Source organism: Lampetra planeri, chromosome 41 (assembly GCF_965212315.1).
Source record: "Lampetra planeri chromosome 41, kcLamPlan1.2.h2, whole genome shotgun sequence".
NCBI classification, from domain to species: Eukaryota; Metazoa; Chordata; class Hyperoartia; order Petromyzontiformes; family Petromyzontidae; genus Lampetra; species Lampetra planeri.
The window spans coordinates 6,394,394-6,410,846 of NC_136147.1; the positions used below are offsets into that span (position 1 = coordinate 6,394,394).

The 16,453-nt window shown below is 49.1% G+C and overlaps 1 protein-coding gene across 2 annotated transcripts in view; it reads right to left on the reverse strand.

Moving 5' to 3' along the window:
- Positions 1 to 625: 625 nt before the first annotated feature.
- Positions 626 to 16,453, reverse strand: part of LOC144732128 (uncharacterized) — a 45,828-nt gene continuing 30,000 nt past the window's right edge. For both annotated transcript variants that reach the window (XM_078613429.1, XM_078613428.1), the window contains exon 2: positions 626 to 8,992. In XM_078613429.1, coding sequence (XP_078469555.1) covers positions 5,484 to 8,992 — 3,509 coding nt within the window. In that variant the 3' untranslated portion in view covers positions 626 to 5,483. The remainder of the gene's footprint in view (positions 8,993 to 16,453) is intronic.

The following is a 16,453-nucleotide window of genomic DNA, read 5'->3' on the forward strand; positions in this document are numbered from 1 at the left end:
CCTCCCCACCCTCCCCTCCCCACCCAGCCCCTCCCCACCCTCCCCTTCCCACCCAGCCCCTCCCCAACCTCCCCTCCCCACCCAGCCCCACCCTCCCCACCCTCCCCTTCCCACCCAGCCCCACCCTCCCCACCCTCCCCTTCCCACCCAGCCCCTCCCTCCCCACCCTCCCCTTCCCACCCAGCCCCTCCCCACCCTCCCCTCTCCACCCAGCCCCACCCTCCCCACCCTCCCCTTCCCACCCAGCCCCACCCTCCCCTCCCCACCCAGCCCCTCCCTCCCCACCCTCCCCTCCCCACCCAGCCCCTCCCCACCCTCCCCTCCCCACCCAGCCCCACCCTCCCCACCCTCCCCTTCCCACCCAGCCCCACCCTCCCCACCCTCCCCTTCCCACCCAGCCCCTGCCTCCCCACCCTCCCCTCTCCACCCAGCCCCACCCCTCCCATTTTTGGATTCACGACGGACGGACGGACACAATAATCCCCTGTGCGCTGGTGGAACCAGGAAGTTTCTACCAGTATTACTGGGATCAGTCCCTTCAAAAAATGACTGCTACTGACTCCCCACAAGATGACAGAAGACCCGTGTGACTCGTGCATCGGAAACATTTGCAGACACACCTGTGTATAGGGGATGTGGTTCATTTCAAATGTTTATTTTGTCATTTATTTTAAATGGGATAACATAGCAGTACCACACGCAATATAGTTTTTTTTTTTAAACACGGAAAGTCTAGTTGTCTCATAAAACTGTGAGAGGTGTGCATGGCAAACGTATTTTTTATGACGCAATAACCATATGGGTATAAAAAAACGACAAGAACAAAAACGTTTGAGAATTTCTTCATGACGTCTTAAAGGATGTACTTCAAATCTCCATGTCAAATGAATAGTCCTAAAAGCCATTTATTGGTTAGTAAAGCATTTGTGCAGTGATTCAGGCACTTTTAAACCGACACAGTACTCTCCAAAATAATTAAAATCCTCTCGTCTGTACATTCCGTCAAACAACCTTACATTTATACCGTCCATATTGAGATTCTCAAATCTCCGTCTACACCTTTCACAGCCCCCCTTCTCGTACTTCAAATACACCTTCTTAAAAAAAAACCCTCTTAAAGCTTGCAAGATATCGTCTCGAGAACTGCAATTGTTAGTCCACTCATAATTATGGGAAGAAAATAACCCCAAAGAGTGATGCTCTGTGCAAACCCCGTGCGTGCATATGCACAAAGTCCGGTGTGTATGGCCACCATCGTTGCAGATCTCCTGTTTTAGCTTCCCCACATTTTATACCCAATCACAGGGACTGCTTTTTGTTATCAGCTCCACAGGATATACAGGGTGATGTGCCACAGGTGGCTCCGTAGAGTGCATCACGATTGGAAGGTTGCGAGTTTTAATCCCAGTTGAGTAACACCTCAACCTTTACAGCGTTAATATCAGTAGCATTGTGTAAAGCTAAGAATACAGTACTGGAATTCAACAAATGACCCAGGAAAGCCTTGTGGAGTCTCAAGGCTTTCATATTTGAGAGTCTTACATTGGGATGTACTGTATGGCCAATTCCATTGCTGTATGTGGGGTTGTTTTTAACATATGGGACACTGCGGAACCTGAAGAATTGCCATCCTGCCATCTCACCACCTTGCAGACCAAGTCTATAAAACTAAACTTTTTTTTATTTTACCAGGAAAGATCCACTGAGCTATATAGCTCTTTTTCAGAAGCGACCTGGCCACAAATAATGGCTCAACAAAGTGGCTTATCACGTGGAAAATTATAGCAGTAAAATACTCTAAACACATGTTTCTTAATATGGAGGGAAAAACTGGAGGACCCGGAGAAAAATCCACGTGACAGCCAACGGTGAGAACATTCAAACTCCAAATATACAGGTGCCAGGGTCGGCTTCGAACCCACGACCTCCTGTTTCCCAGGCCAATGTAGTTAACATCTCCTAGCCACCGTGAACACTGGACAGTCAGAAGCGACCTGGCCACAAATAATGGCTCAACAAAGTGGCTTATCACGTGGAAAATTATAGCAGTAAAATACTCTAAACACATGTTTCTTAATATGGAGGGAAAAACTGGAGGACCCGGAGAAAAATCCACGTGACAGCCAACGGTGAGAACATTCAAACTCCAAATATACAGGTGCCAGGGTCGGCTTCGAACCCACGACCTCCTGTTTCCCAGGCCAATGTAGTTAACATCTCCTAGCCACCGTGAACACTGGACAGTCCCTGGAGAGACTGCTCACAGTCATGGGAATGTGAAACATGCTTCACGGACTCAGGCTTGCTAATGGAGAGAAGCACTCTCCATTACACGTTTGAGCATGGAAAATTTTCAATTTTGTAAAGGATGTCAGCTTGCATTATAGCATTATTTAAGTTATGCACAATGATAGAAATACTGTAGTGTCATATTTTTTCCCAGTTGTAGCTTTCTTTGCAAATTTGTATTTTTCTGATACTGCTAGGAACATAACACATTCCCTTAAGCTAATGCAACTTCAGCACATTTCCCATTCCCTTCTCGTATAATCATCACAAACATCAACAAAAGGTTAAACACCAAATATGTATGTAGCCAACCGTGCTAACTAGTTATTTAATTGGCTTTTGCTGGAAAAAAATGCTCCTAACGGCAGGCCAAAGCTTGTATTCAAAGACTCATAATTTGCATTCAAAGACTCGTAATTTTTTATGCCGTTAGTCCCTGAGAGACCACACTGAGGGTCTAGATTTGACGAGTGCATCATTACTCGTGTTATAAACACTCCAGCACAAAACACCGTTGCGAAACCCTTTTAAACCTTGGCTGAAAATACTTTTACCACTCACATCATGGTCACTGAATTCTGATGGCAAAGAAAACAAACTGCTACATATTCCAAGGAAGGATGCGTCGATTCGTGTGATAAAATGTACCTTTGACACGTGTGCCAAATTATCCAAGTTGTGCATGTGAGAATCGATTATTTGAAACGTCTATGAAGTTTGTTTGATCCATATACGCGTGGGCTGCACCAATGATAATGCAACTGTAGGAGTTGATTGAACTGCTAAATGGGGATGAAGCTGAAAACAAATAAAGTACACGTGCAAGATCGAAGAAAAGAGGGAATTAGCCGTTCTAGGGAGAACACGACACAATACAGTACCACCCCATGGGATTTTTAACCAATTCGATGTTGGTGAATTGTAAGTACACAATGAAACAATCATGTGTTATGGTAACAACGCAATAATAACACAATTATAACATGATTTTTCACAATGACGTGGCTAGTTGCATACCGGTTACACCTTATCCACTGTACGATTCATAAACGGGACTGATGTCACACGCCAAGCTATTGGAAATGCTCGTGGATAAGCACAATCAGGACTTATAATAAAAATTCGTAGAATTATTGGGTCAAAAGGTTTTGTTCATGAATATATCTCTCCGTTTACATAAACTAAACATCACAAGCTTTTACGCGTAAGACACCCATTTGGTTTACACAGAAAGTTCAGACCTCAGGGACCACGCACACGTCCGTCTGCTTGTGTGCACCGATTGCTGATGGTGAATTTTGAAATGGGTGGTTGCACTTTTAAATCCAAATTGAAAACTCAATTCTTTAAAACAGCTTTTGTGTTTCGTTGTATGTCCTTCCCCCGCTCCTCCGATGAGCACGGTTGACTACGTACGGTGCGAAGGGGTTCAACATACGACTGTGCGTTTGTCCTTTCCACGTGGAGTTGACCACCATCCCATGTGACGAGACCCTATTTTTTAAAATAACATTACTTCCCTGCAAGCGTCACCAACCTCACCGAGCCACCAGTTCTCTCGTTAACAGACTTTTTTCGGGGGCTATTTGGTGTCCAGCAGAGGGCAGTGCTGCAAACTCCACTGTGCTGTGCGTGTGTCTATACCGGGATTCCCTCGTTATTGACCAACTCGCTATGCGCAATTTCGGCTATCCGCGAATCGCATCTGGAATTCGACACGACCACATATAAAGCGAGGAAGAAAGTGATGAGATTTAAAGTAAGTTCAATTATGAACTATTATTTAATGCTTCAAAACTGATTTTTTTGTTGTTACTTTATATTTATTGTAGCCAATTTTTACTTTTTGTGTTATTATAATGTTCATGTATTTAATAGTTTTTTTAATGTATTTATGTAAGGTAATTCATAAAATATTTGCTAGTCACGAACATCTCCAGAACGTATCCCTCGTGAATAACGAGGGAATACTGTACTTATTCTCACATCTATGGTCCCCAACCTTCACCAACCCGCACTGACCAGCGAGGTCAAGTATGGTCACCCAAACCCCACGACCAGCACGGAGTGTGGAGACCTTCACCCAGTCGTGGATTAACAAAGTGCCGTACATGTATTACAATTAGGAATACATAAACAGGTAGGAAAGGGTTTTATTTAATGGAAATAAATTAACATTTAATATATCGACCAACCAGCCAACCAACCAAATCAAATGTATTCCAGTAATATGTTTTTAAACAAGCTGGGCTGATTTCTGATTCGGTAAGTCCAATAACCGGGGAGTGTCCTGTCCAGTTGGTGACTTTGTGTTTGGGGTAAAAGGCATTTAAAAAAATGGGGGTCCAAAATGTAATCGCAACCAAGCTTAATTTCTGTTACCCACAGTTCACCAAAGCAACACATCATAGTTTTAAACCAGTTGTTCAGCTTGTGTGAAAAGAACAATCGGTGATGAAAATATAAATATGCAAGCTCTGCGTATACATTTCCACATCATCACAGTCAGCAGCAGAAAATTAGTGGGAAAGTGGATATTTTATAACACCCCTCCAAAAATAGTGCATGCCAAAATTTACCTTCTGCAGCTGCAATTATGTACAAGTACATAATGCTAATTATCGAACAAACCATATTAAAAAATTGGTGTGTACCAAATACTAGTTTTATTCAAAGGCCGAAGCGCTGGCTAATTTTACGTTTTGTCTGATTCCATTATTCGTACTACGCAGAGAGCAAGACAGTGCCTGTTATGGGATCATCATTCAGTCAATAGTGGCACACGTCACACGGTGGAAACACCTGGAAGCGATACCGCACACCTTCAAATATCATTGTCATTAACCACTAGGAGGCGCTGCTTTCATTCATGCAAGCGAGTGTGTTTCACTCTAAGTAGGCTGCAAGAGCAGAGCTCATTAAATAACTGTGCAAGTGCAAAACCAAAATTCTATGCTTTTTTATACTTTATTGTGAAGTCACAGGTCACCGTGCCGAGTCACCATATGAACCTCGCCCCATGAAGTTAGTTTACTCAGGCTTCAAACACCAGTCATCAAGCGACGCTGGCTCACTAGACACAGCAGAGCATGAACTCCACGCACAGAAGCCATTGGGTGACCTCATTTCTAGTAACTCATAAAAAATTAAATTACCCCTGAAGGCAGTAAACGGACGCAGGTCCATGAAAGGACTCAATTGGCAACCCCCGGCCTCCACACTTGGGCCTGTGCCCCGTTCTTCTTGGCTGAGAAGGACGGTCGAGGCGTGGCCACAAGAAGTGTGGCCTGGGTGCCCGGTTTTCCCAGCGACACTTGTGAGGGCTCGGCTGGGAGCGGGGGAAGCTGAGCACCAAACCCGGTGGGTCCCGCATTGTCGCCCGCGTGGCCTGGGTATGGAGGTGGCTGGTGTCCGCCCGGGTAGGCGGGCGCCAGGCCAGTGGGGGGCGGCTGCTGCCAGGCATTGACAGCCGGGATGGAGGGCACTCCGCTGGCTGCCGATCTGACCTCCATCTGGATGTGTGAAGTGACGCGGTGCTGGTGAGGAGATGGAGGCGTTGTCAACTGAGAGTCATCCCCGGACGCATAATTAGTTGGCGGCACAGGGCCATTGAGCAGGGATGGCGCTGATACCAAGGGCTGAGGCCTAGCGCTAATTTGGGGCGACGACATCGCTTCCGCAGACGTAGAAATGCCATTCATTTGCTGCGGCAAGACTGTGGCAAACGACTTGGTTGGCTGTTGCTGTTGAGGTTGCTGCTGAGCCGGCTTCTCCACGCTCCTGACCTCCATCTGCAGCTGGGTCGTGACCATGGCTGATGCCTGATTCTGTGCAGCCAAGTGCGACCGCGTCGCCTCGCTCGCCTGCGCCGCGGTTGGAGGTGGCGCGTTCCTCGGTAGCGACTGAGCCTGTCGACCCGGGCCGCCTGCTGGTGCCGCCGCCGGTGTGGGCGGCGAGAATGAAAACATGGCCGAGTTGAGCTGGTAGGGCTGATGCTTCATTACGTCCAGACTCTCCATCCTGGGCTTAGGTTTCCCCTTGGTCTTGGCCGCCGCCGGAGACTTGGGCGAGTTCTGCGTCGCATGCCCCTTGGCCGCCGCGAGTGGGTAGAAGGGTGAGAGTATGGGGTTGAAGCCGATGGGGGGCGGCGCACGAATCTGAGACGAGTACTTCCAGGAGGATGGCAGGGATGGCGTCGGAGATGGGCCGCGCATTTCCTCCGCTGGAGACAATGTCCCATCCACGATGTACTTCTCCATGCGGCTCTGCCTCTTGGCGAAGAGCTGTGCACCCTTGCCCTTCATCTGTGACATGTCGCTGGCGAGGACAGCTGCCGCCGACTGCGCTGCCTTCTTGCGGGCGGCCACCGCGTTGTTCTCTGGTGAGTAGACGAACCGCGCGCCCTCCGCGGTTGGCTGTGCTAGTGTTGCCTTTTTCTGCTGCTGCTGCTGTTGCTGCTGCTGTGGCTGCTGCGGTAGGTCATTGCTGACAGTATCAGATGCCCGGTACGAGGGGAGTGGATCGGACCTGGTGCCCGCTTGTGCCTGATGACTCCAAGAAGGTGCCTGGTTGGCCAACTGCGTGTATGCCTCGTAGCCCTGCACCTTTGCCATCGGCTTTGGCGCAACGGGTGGCGGGGACTTGAAGCCCTGCGCCTGTGCCTGCGTTTGCCAGAAGTTGGACGCCTCCGCCCCAAGGCCAAGGGAGTCCTCCTCGAGCCCCACCTCGAATTGGCCCTCCGGCTTGGTTTTGTCATCCAGGTTTTGCACGAGGGACAAGAGGTCAGGGTTGGGCGAGTTCTTTGGCGGTTCCTTGAAGGTGAACATAGCCTTGTTGCCCTGGTTGCGCTTCTTGGCCTCGGCCAAGATGCCGGACCTTGCCGCGGGGATGGAAATGCGCTGCTCCCTGGATGACATCTGCTCAACTGGGGGCTCCGGTGACCAGATCGCAGAGCCACGGTCCCTGTCGGTCGACGTCGACGCCGTGTCGGTGCCGAGCCCATTGAAGATGGCGGCGTCTCCACACTGTTCCTGCTCCGTGGACTGAGCGAACAGGGGCGGAGGAAGGATAACGCTCAACACTGGGGTCTGCTGCTGCTGCTGCTGTTGTTGCTGCTGCTGCTGTGGCTGCGGCAGCAGCGTCACGGGTGTGGGCGGCGGCGCCTGGCTGTGCTGCTGCGTGCTTGCGAACCCCGCGGGCTGCGCGTAAGCGGGCGGGGGAGGCACGATGTTTGTCGATCCTGCGAACGCAGATTGGGAAGTGACCGGCTGGTAAGCTGGGGGATCACCTGTGCCGAGAGAAGGATTATTTGCGAACGCAGGCTGCGATACTTGTGGACTGGCGGGGGAGAAGTAGCTGTTGGAGGGGCCGCCCTCCTTCGACTGCTCGGCATCAGGGCAACTCCATGTAGATGCCGGTGCCGGATTGGCAGCGGGCGATGCCTCTGCGTAAGACCCTGCTGCTGCTGCCACACGACTACCATGCTGACCTGCGTTGACCCCGCGCTGAGGACTTTGTGCCGAGACGTAGTTTATGTTCACCGAGGGCCTCTGCCTCGGTGCGACGACGGCTGGGGAGGCCACCGGAGTTGCCGCAGGGGTGACCGTGGCCTGAGCGCTCACTGCGGGGTGCACATTCACTTGAACGACGCAGGGAATCTCCGGTGCCTGACCCTGCCGCTCTGGAGGATTAGGCCTCAGTGGGAGTTCATTTCCAGCAACCTGGTTGAATTGTGCGGTCATCTTGGGAGCGGGCTGCGCAGCAAACGGCGTTGCTGCACGGTTCTCGATGGGACCTGCGGGCGTGAACGGACGGGCGGTGCGGTTCACGACATTGGCCACCTGCTTGGTCTTGACCACCACCTGCTGCTTGTGCTGCTGCTGCTGCTCCTGTTGGAAGCTGTCCACCTTTACAGATGAACTCATCATCTCCTGCGCCATGCTCGTTTGGGCCACACTCGCCACCGAGCTGCTGTTAACGGTCATCTGCTGGAATGCCGTCGCTCCGTTACCAACACCGGGGTTGCCGGCGCTCGGATGAACTTGATGAGCAGGCGGGACCTGCATCATGGGCTGCACGAAGGCGCACGAATTCTGCGGTGCGGCGTTATGCAGCTGAACGCCGAGTGGCGGCCCCTGCTGGGAAGAGCGAGGTTGCTGCGCCTCCCCGCATGCCGGGCGCTCGAAGAATTTGGCCCTCGCCTCATGCGGCTCCGGGCCCGACCACGGGGCCGGCAGGTCCTCCGTGCCGAGGAAGACCCACTCGTCGGGTGCGTCCCCGTTCACGGCCGGCTCCGCGCCGGCGTTCCTCTGCCGCTTCTTGAACATCTCGGCCCCCCTGCCGGTGAGGCCATCGATCGTGCCCAGCTGGGCGACGGCGGAGGCGGCCGCGGCGCGCGCTCGCTCGGCCTCCATCTCCTGCTCGAGGTCGGTGAAGGCGCTGTCCTCGTCGAGGTCGGACTCGCTCGTGTAACGCGCCGCGTCCGTGTCAAGACCAGCGTCCGTGTCGACGCCGCCGTCCGTGTCGTCGCCCTCGCCAAAGCTGACGAGCGTGTAATGCTTGGCGCGCCGCCGCCGCTTCTTGAACATAAGCACCCCCCGCGAGTGGGGGTCTGGCGCTTCGGTGAGCAGCGACGCGATAGTCCGGCACTTGGTCTTGGCCTCCTTCACCTGGCGATCGGACGAGCTCTCGCCGCGATGTAGCCCTGGAAAAGAGAGACGAGGCGGGATGGAGTGAGCCAAAGACAAAGGTGCCCTACACAGCCTACACAAGTGGTTGGGGCAAGAGCTGTTAAAGAAGCACCAATGAAGGCTGGCACGGTGCACGAAAGGGTATGGGCAGCATCACGCCAGGTCGCCTACGTCTTCCGAGTGCTGATGTTTTGACACACTGCACCAGGAACTCATTTAAGGCCAAGCTAACTTAGGGAAGGGACAGATAATTACCACTGATGGTAACTGCCGGGTTCATGAAACAACTCGCTTGCCACTATGCCACCAATCTCTGGAACAGGAGGAGGCACTGAATTGCTTGGCAGTCATATCAGTGCTGGTTTTGCACGATGGGTCATCCTATTTCTGCTCTGCAGATGGGCAATGGTCCATCTCCGGAGTGTTATTCATCTAAACGACCGTGGACTCGTTGTTGGCCGAGTCGACACAAAGCCGGGATTTTAACTCTCAACCTTGCAACTTGTCAGTGGAGCGCTCTGCCAAACAGCGCAGCACTCAGACGCAACATATTTTACTTGCAGCGTTTATGACGACAGCGGCGAAGTTCTTTCCACCAGTGCTTGTGCACTTCTGCCAACACGGGCTTTTAGGTTTGTTTGAAATTGAGCACAAGAGGCCAGCCAAGAGGCAGAGAGAGTGGGAGAGAGACGAGGACACTAAACATAGCCTGTGTGGCTAGTGACGCAATGCAGACGCGTTGTGGCGTGATCGTGAAAGCCTCTCTGGCTCTGTGGCTGCGGCCCCGTGTGGTTGAAATGAAGTCGTGATGCCACCTGTTGCCGAGTGGTTTTTAGCATGGGGCCTCTCGCTATGACCCCTGGGAGGGTGGCTTTTAGCAGGGAAGTTATGGGTTTGGCGATGAGGCTTAAATTTGGGAGGATAATATCCACGTACGAAAGGCAAAGATGTTTTTCTCCATTAAGCTTTAAAGAATGCTAGGAAACAGTGGTGTTAGCCAGCACCTTTTTAATTATTAAGTGCAAAACATATTTATTTACGAACACTCTTCAATATAGTTTGTGTATATCATACTTGTGGACAATAAGCAATAAGCCCATCCAAAGCTGGGAAAATTTTGATACAATCCAATCTAAATAGTTAATACACAAGCATTACTGAAATGCGGCAATACTAGGGTTGTAAAGACATTTACTGAAATATTTAAGTTGGTTAACCCCAAGCAGTCTATAACAAACAGTTTTTTTCTCAAAAGTCTCTGATCAACTTACCAATGTTACTGACCTAAAACCTTTTCATTGACCTATGACCCTTCTGACTCCAATGAGACAACACATGTCAACACTCAGGTCTGTGGTAGTGGAATCCTGTAAACAGATATACAAGCACGTGCTTTACACACTTGTGTCCACGAACCAATCTTCTAGTTACGCGCTTGCTAATGGCCTGCATGGTCCTGTGCCAGAGCACTCGCAATCCGAAGCTTGGGAGAAGACATTGTGCCTTTGCAGTTGATCAAATAAATACCACTTTGTGGAAGAGTCAAACAACGGTTGTCTTCTGGAAGAACTTGGCCTCCGACAAAGGAATGTGGGATTTTCACCACTGGCATCGTGCTGCCCAACGTTAATTTGACCAGGGAGATAAATAAATGACTAAACGATTTATGGTGACCGACTTCACTGCCGGAATCTTCCAAATTACAATACAGTACAATTACAATGAAATGTAGGTGACCTAAAAGTTTGATTTCCGCTGACATCAGTGACATCAATCGCAATTACGGAAACAACGGGAGCCTTTCAATGGCGGAGTCAGGATTTTCAGGTAGGGGGGGTAACCCCTCCAGCAATGAAAAATGATAGAGGAGTTGTTAGTACGTAAGGACTTGTCCCTTGCTGTTTATTTAACGCATGTGCGGCGATGGCACAGCCATCGATAGAGGGTCAAATTCGAACCGCGTTGTGTGATCGGCATCGCGCTCGCTGAAGGTGAATGCCTTCAGGGAAGTCGTGTACTCTGTATACGCAACTGCGCACAATTCTGAGTCACTTATAACTGATGTGCCGTTACTTATTGCCAATTATTGACTCAGACTATTGTCCGATCATCTCATAGAGTCCCTGGCACATAATAATATGCTACACAGTGGCAGTGGGGGTCGCAAAATGCCGATGTATTACTAATAAACCCCAATGATCCGATCGAAATTAGGGATTTCGATCGGATCATTGGGAGGGCACGTATCCCCCCCCCACTGGCTCTGCCAGTGGAGCCTGTTTCACGATGGATTGACAAAGGGCTATTCTTTAAAAAAAGATAACATCATGAAGATTGTCACGATATTATGTTTCACGATATGATACCATGATTTTTCATGACACAACGATTATCACAAAATCAGTTTCCCTTATTTTGCAATTGTTTCACATGATTAGCGCCTTGTGTTTTATGCTGTGCTGCACCTCCAATACGAACAACGTTATTCGGCTGCAGTTCAATCAACGTGAGCTTTCCCTAGGCCTTTGAATCTTTGTGACTTTATAAAGTTTTCCATAACGTTCATGAAGGAAATAGTGCCAATTAAACCGTGACGAACATGATGATGTCATATTATTGCCATATTGTTAAACTACTCGAAAAAACTAAAACTCAACACATTCAACACATGTTCCGGGCAATGGCCCTTCTTCATAGCAGATGAAAAGGAACTTCAAGGCACTCCGCACCTCCGATTAACCCAATTGACCATTGCCCAAAACATCGTCTCTTATTTATTGTGTTCTTTTAAGGCCACGCACAGTGTTATTGACGTATATATGTTGAACCTCTTTCGCACCGTACGTAACTAATCGTGCTAATCGGAGATGCGGGAGAAGGACAACAAACTAAACACAAAAAGCAATTCTGAAGAAATCAGTTTTCTATGTACTGTATATTGACGAATGTGTTGTTTTTGTTTTGTGAATTGTGCTTTTGCACGAGCGGCAGTATCACCAAATAATAAAATAAATACTATTTAAAGCGCTAATTGAACCTTATGGCGGGACCCCGGGGTCCCGAATAAACAGAAGTCAAAATCGTTAATAATTTATTTATTTTTGGCAACTCCATCCCACCACGCACATAAACGCCACGACCCACCTGGCGCGGATCATTCTGTTGTCAAGTCGTGTCCAAGCGCAGCAGCGAGAACGAATGCGCAGAAGAGCTGAACAAGCGAATGCTGCACTCCTTGCTCGGTTATGGGCTGCTCAAACTGCCTACATGACTTAAGTCCTTTATTTGTCATCACCAGAGGTGTGGACTCGAGTCATGTGACTTGGACTCGAGTCAGACTCGAGTCATGAATTTGATGACTTGCGACTCGACTTGGACTTGCATAACAATGACTTTGTCCCACCTATGAGATGTGGACTCGAGTCATGTGACTTGGACTCGAGTCAGACTCGAGTCATGAATTTGATGACTTGCGACTCGACTTGGACTTGCATAACAATGACTTTGTCCCACCTCTGGTCATCACGGGATGCATAATACAGTGAAACTGCTCTCTTATCTACATTATTATTTGTGACCTACCAATGTCTGCAGCCAGGATAACCTGCAGATATTTAACAGATGAGATGCGTTGCACCGTTAATTCCTCCTGTTTGATTATAATACTTCTCTTGTCCGTATGCAATGCGGATAAGAGGAGTGGAGACCCACTACTCTGTAGAGTGTAGAGTGACATTGGTATAAACGCTTGTTACAATATGAACAGCGCATTGAAAGCGCGTACTATTTTATGCACCGTCTACAAAGTGTGTTCCCAAATCCACACTGAGAAACACGACGATTGGCATAGGTGTATACATTATTTTGTCGATAGTGTATTTAAATAGAGGTACTGCATGTAAGAAGTTTCCAGTTATAAAGGCATAGTTTAACAAGACAACACTTGCCACCATCCTTCAAACCCATTGGTGAAAAAGAGCTAAGTTTTTGTTAACATTATAATATAATTCATAATCAACGTTTTTGGGTTTAGATTGCGTTATTTATAAATGTGTCGTAACCCTCCACCACCCGACACGGCCAATCAGTAAAAAAGTGTCACGTTGACAAAAGACAAATAGTTCACTGCTTTAGCCCACCGGTGTGTTGAATATCGCGATCTAAACCAAAAAACGTTGATTATGAATAATATTGGTCGCGAAAGCCTACGTGTTAAACTGATTATAATATAATATTTACATTATAATATAATGTTTATGCGAGAGCCGGGGGCTTATGGGACCCCGGGGTCCCGCCATAAGGTTCAATAATCGCCATAACATTCATTCATCATCATCAGCAGGAGCAGCAGCAGCAGCTCCATTGCAGTGGCATCCGCATACGATATGCCACGAAGGCCTCCCCCACCATGAGTCACCCCCCTAACATTAGCAGACGAGGCTCTGCCATCCGTGCCTTGCAGGAGCGACTATATTTAACACAAGCGCCACAGACGTCAGGCCAGAGGCATGCGGGCCTGTCATGCCTCGCCACCTGCCCATACGCATTGACCGCCTCGTGCACACAGACAAAGGTCCCCCATATAGCCTCAACAGACTGTTGGGGCAAGTGCCGTTGGCGAGTAGCACCATTGAAGGCTTGCACGAAATACACGAGGGGGTGCCATGGAAAACACCACACCTTTGTCTCCCCAGTGACGATGTTTTTATACATCGCGCCAAATACTACTTTGAGACCGAATCAACCTAGCGGAGGCCCAGGACCAGTTCAGATAATTGTCACGGGTGCTGGCACGAGAGGATATCGAACTCGGATCGTCCGGCTCGTAGCGCAGCACGCCAACCGCTGCACTAACGCCTCGTGCACACACACAGACACGTGTGCGAGCCAGGCGGCACACTCCCAGTACTCAAGAGCTCTGCAGGAGAGGGTTGGTGATTTTGCGGAGCAATGGGTAGGAGTGCGTGATTTGAGTCCCGAGGCGAACCTGGTTAATACTCTGGGTGTACTGTATTAACCGTTAAGCACGAGGCGTCGTCTGATTTGCAGCGAACTTTAGAGGTCCTGTGATGCTATTTAAAGAGTAGGCTGTGTGTGTGCTGAGGTCATGTTTCACATTTGAGAATTGTGATACATTTCTTGAAAATTGCTTAAATGAGAAAGCCACATATCTGCATTACCCCCTATAGGCAGACGAAATGCCCAAAATGAACGTATTGGCGGTACACCAGTGCAGCATAACCCACTGGTCCTCATAAACGGCAACTGCGTCCGTGCAGTTGCCGTTGATCGAACTGCCGACTCTCCTGCTGACGATGAAGTCCTAGCAGACGCTGTAGCCATCGCTAACGCTCCACCAGAAGAAAATGCCTGAGCCATCGCTGTTGCCGCCGACTGAAGCGCTGCTGCTGTAGACCCACCAGGTAAAGATGAGACCCGAACTGACAATGTCACTGTTGCCCTCAAGCGAGCTGCAGACTCTCCATCGCAAGTTGCCTTAGATTCAAACATGCGGCACGAGTCATAATCTTCTGATGCCACTGTCCGCCAAAACATTTTTCCGGAAATTAATCGAGGAACCGTCCAACCAAGTCGAGGGGACAAGGAGTCAAATCAGTCTTTGGAACACGGAGCAGCCGATCGTCATCGGGCTGGGAGCTGCAAGACGGCAACAGACTGTGAAGCTTTTCTGACCAGGCTGGCGAATCTCGGGGAAATAAATAATCATTGCAACAAAATTTGCTTTTTTATACCGCCCATCACTGGTGTACCACCAATACGTTCAAATGCAGGCCAATGTAGACCACCAGAGTCCCCGGCTGCAGGACACATCAATATATACTGCATGGGAGGTGCATGATGATGATATGCAGATCTGTGAAACTTCCAAGCCTCATGGCTGCAGGAAGGACTGAAGATGGCAGTGAGGCAAGTGGGTTCATGGAGCTATCTGTTCGGATATTGGCATGCATGAGTCTTCTCCAAGGACTCCACTTTCCTCTCACTATATGTTGAGTTGGAGCCCTATGAGCGCAGTCATTTGAGCTCGTCATGCGAGCTGCTTTTGAGCAAATCACACAGAATGTGCCCAATCTCATCATATTTGGAAGCCAAGCAGGCCTGAGCCTGAACGATGCTTGGATAGGCCACCACCATACACACACGGGTTGACAGAGGGCTGCAGGGCTTTATGATGAGTAGTTCAGCAACGTGTATTATTGTACTGAAATGATACATTCCCGTGTCTATGCTCCGTACCTTCACTAACCCACACGAACCAGCATGGTAAACTATGGCCAAATCCCCTTGACCTGTGTGGGGCTGGGAAAGCCCTCGTCTGACAGTGGACTGAAATTTTAAAACACACAACAACGATTGCTGATCCCGAATCTCACCCCAAAGAAACTCATCAGGAATCAAAACAAATCCAGTTTGAAAATGATTGGCTGATGCATTACACGATCAAATAAAACATCCACGGACTGTTTTGACAGTGTTGTGCAAGGCTGGTCGCTGGCCAGCTGTCTCTTCAGTGCTGATGTTTGCACATCACACCAGATACTCATTTACTGCCGAGTCGATATAAAGGAGGCCCATGACTGGATCTAGATAATTGCCACGGATGTTAGCTGTGGTTGAGAATTGAACTTGGATTGCCGGATTCACAGCGCAGTCCTAACCACTGCGCCACAATTCCACCCATATATATACACGAGACAATACCAGGTTCCTCCGTAAAGCCTTCACAGACTTTTGGATCAAGTGCTGTTGACGAGCACTTATGAAGGCCGACACGAAACACGAGGGGGTGTGTAAACACCACACCAGTCGCCTACACATTACATTGAGCTGCATAAGCAAGAAGCCTGCAGCAGAATTAGCAGGGCCGCCTTGTTGTAACATTACACAGGGTGCCTTTACAATTATCAACATCAGCCATGATCAATCCATTGTTGTATGTATGTTGAACTTCTTTCGCACCATACGTAGCCAACCGTGCGACTCGGAGGTGCGGGGGATGAACAACAAACTAATCGCAAAAAGGTTGATGCTAATTGTTGGATGCAAGGCTCCATAAATCCATCACCGTTTTTCATGGTCCCCAGGTGTGTAATAATCCACCTACACTTCGAGTTGAGTTCATCGCTCCATATTCTCAATTGACGTCCTCTATGACGCACTCTACACTCCTTGCCTGCCACTCCATTCTTATCCTTGACCATCGTGAGTCTCAAGGACTCAGGGAGGTTCCGCATTGGGATGTTTGGAAAAATCACTTTCATTGCTTCGAATTCGTCAAGAAAACAGAGTAAGGTGAAAACTCATTCGAATATTCCTGTCGTGTGTGTTTCTCTGTGACTATAATCCCATTCTTAAGTCCCAAACAATCCCCATTGACGCAACTAAACTAAACCTTTACATTTTACCAGGTAAAGCCCACCAAGTTATGAGCTTATTTTAGAGGCGACCTGGTC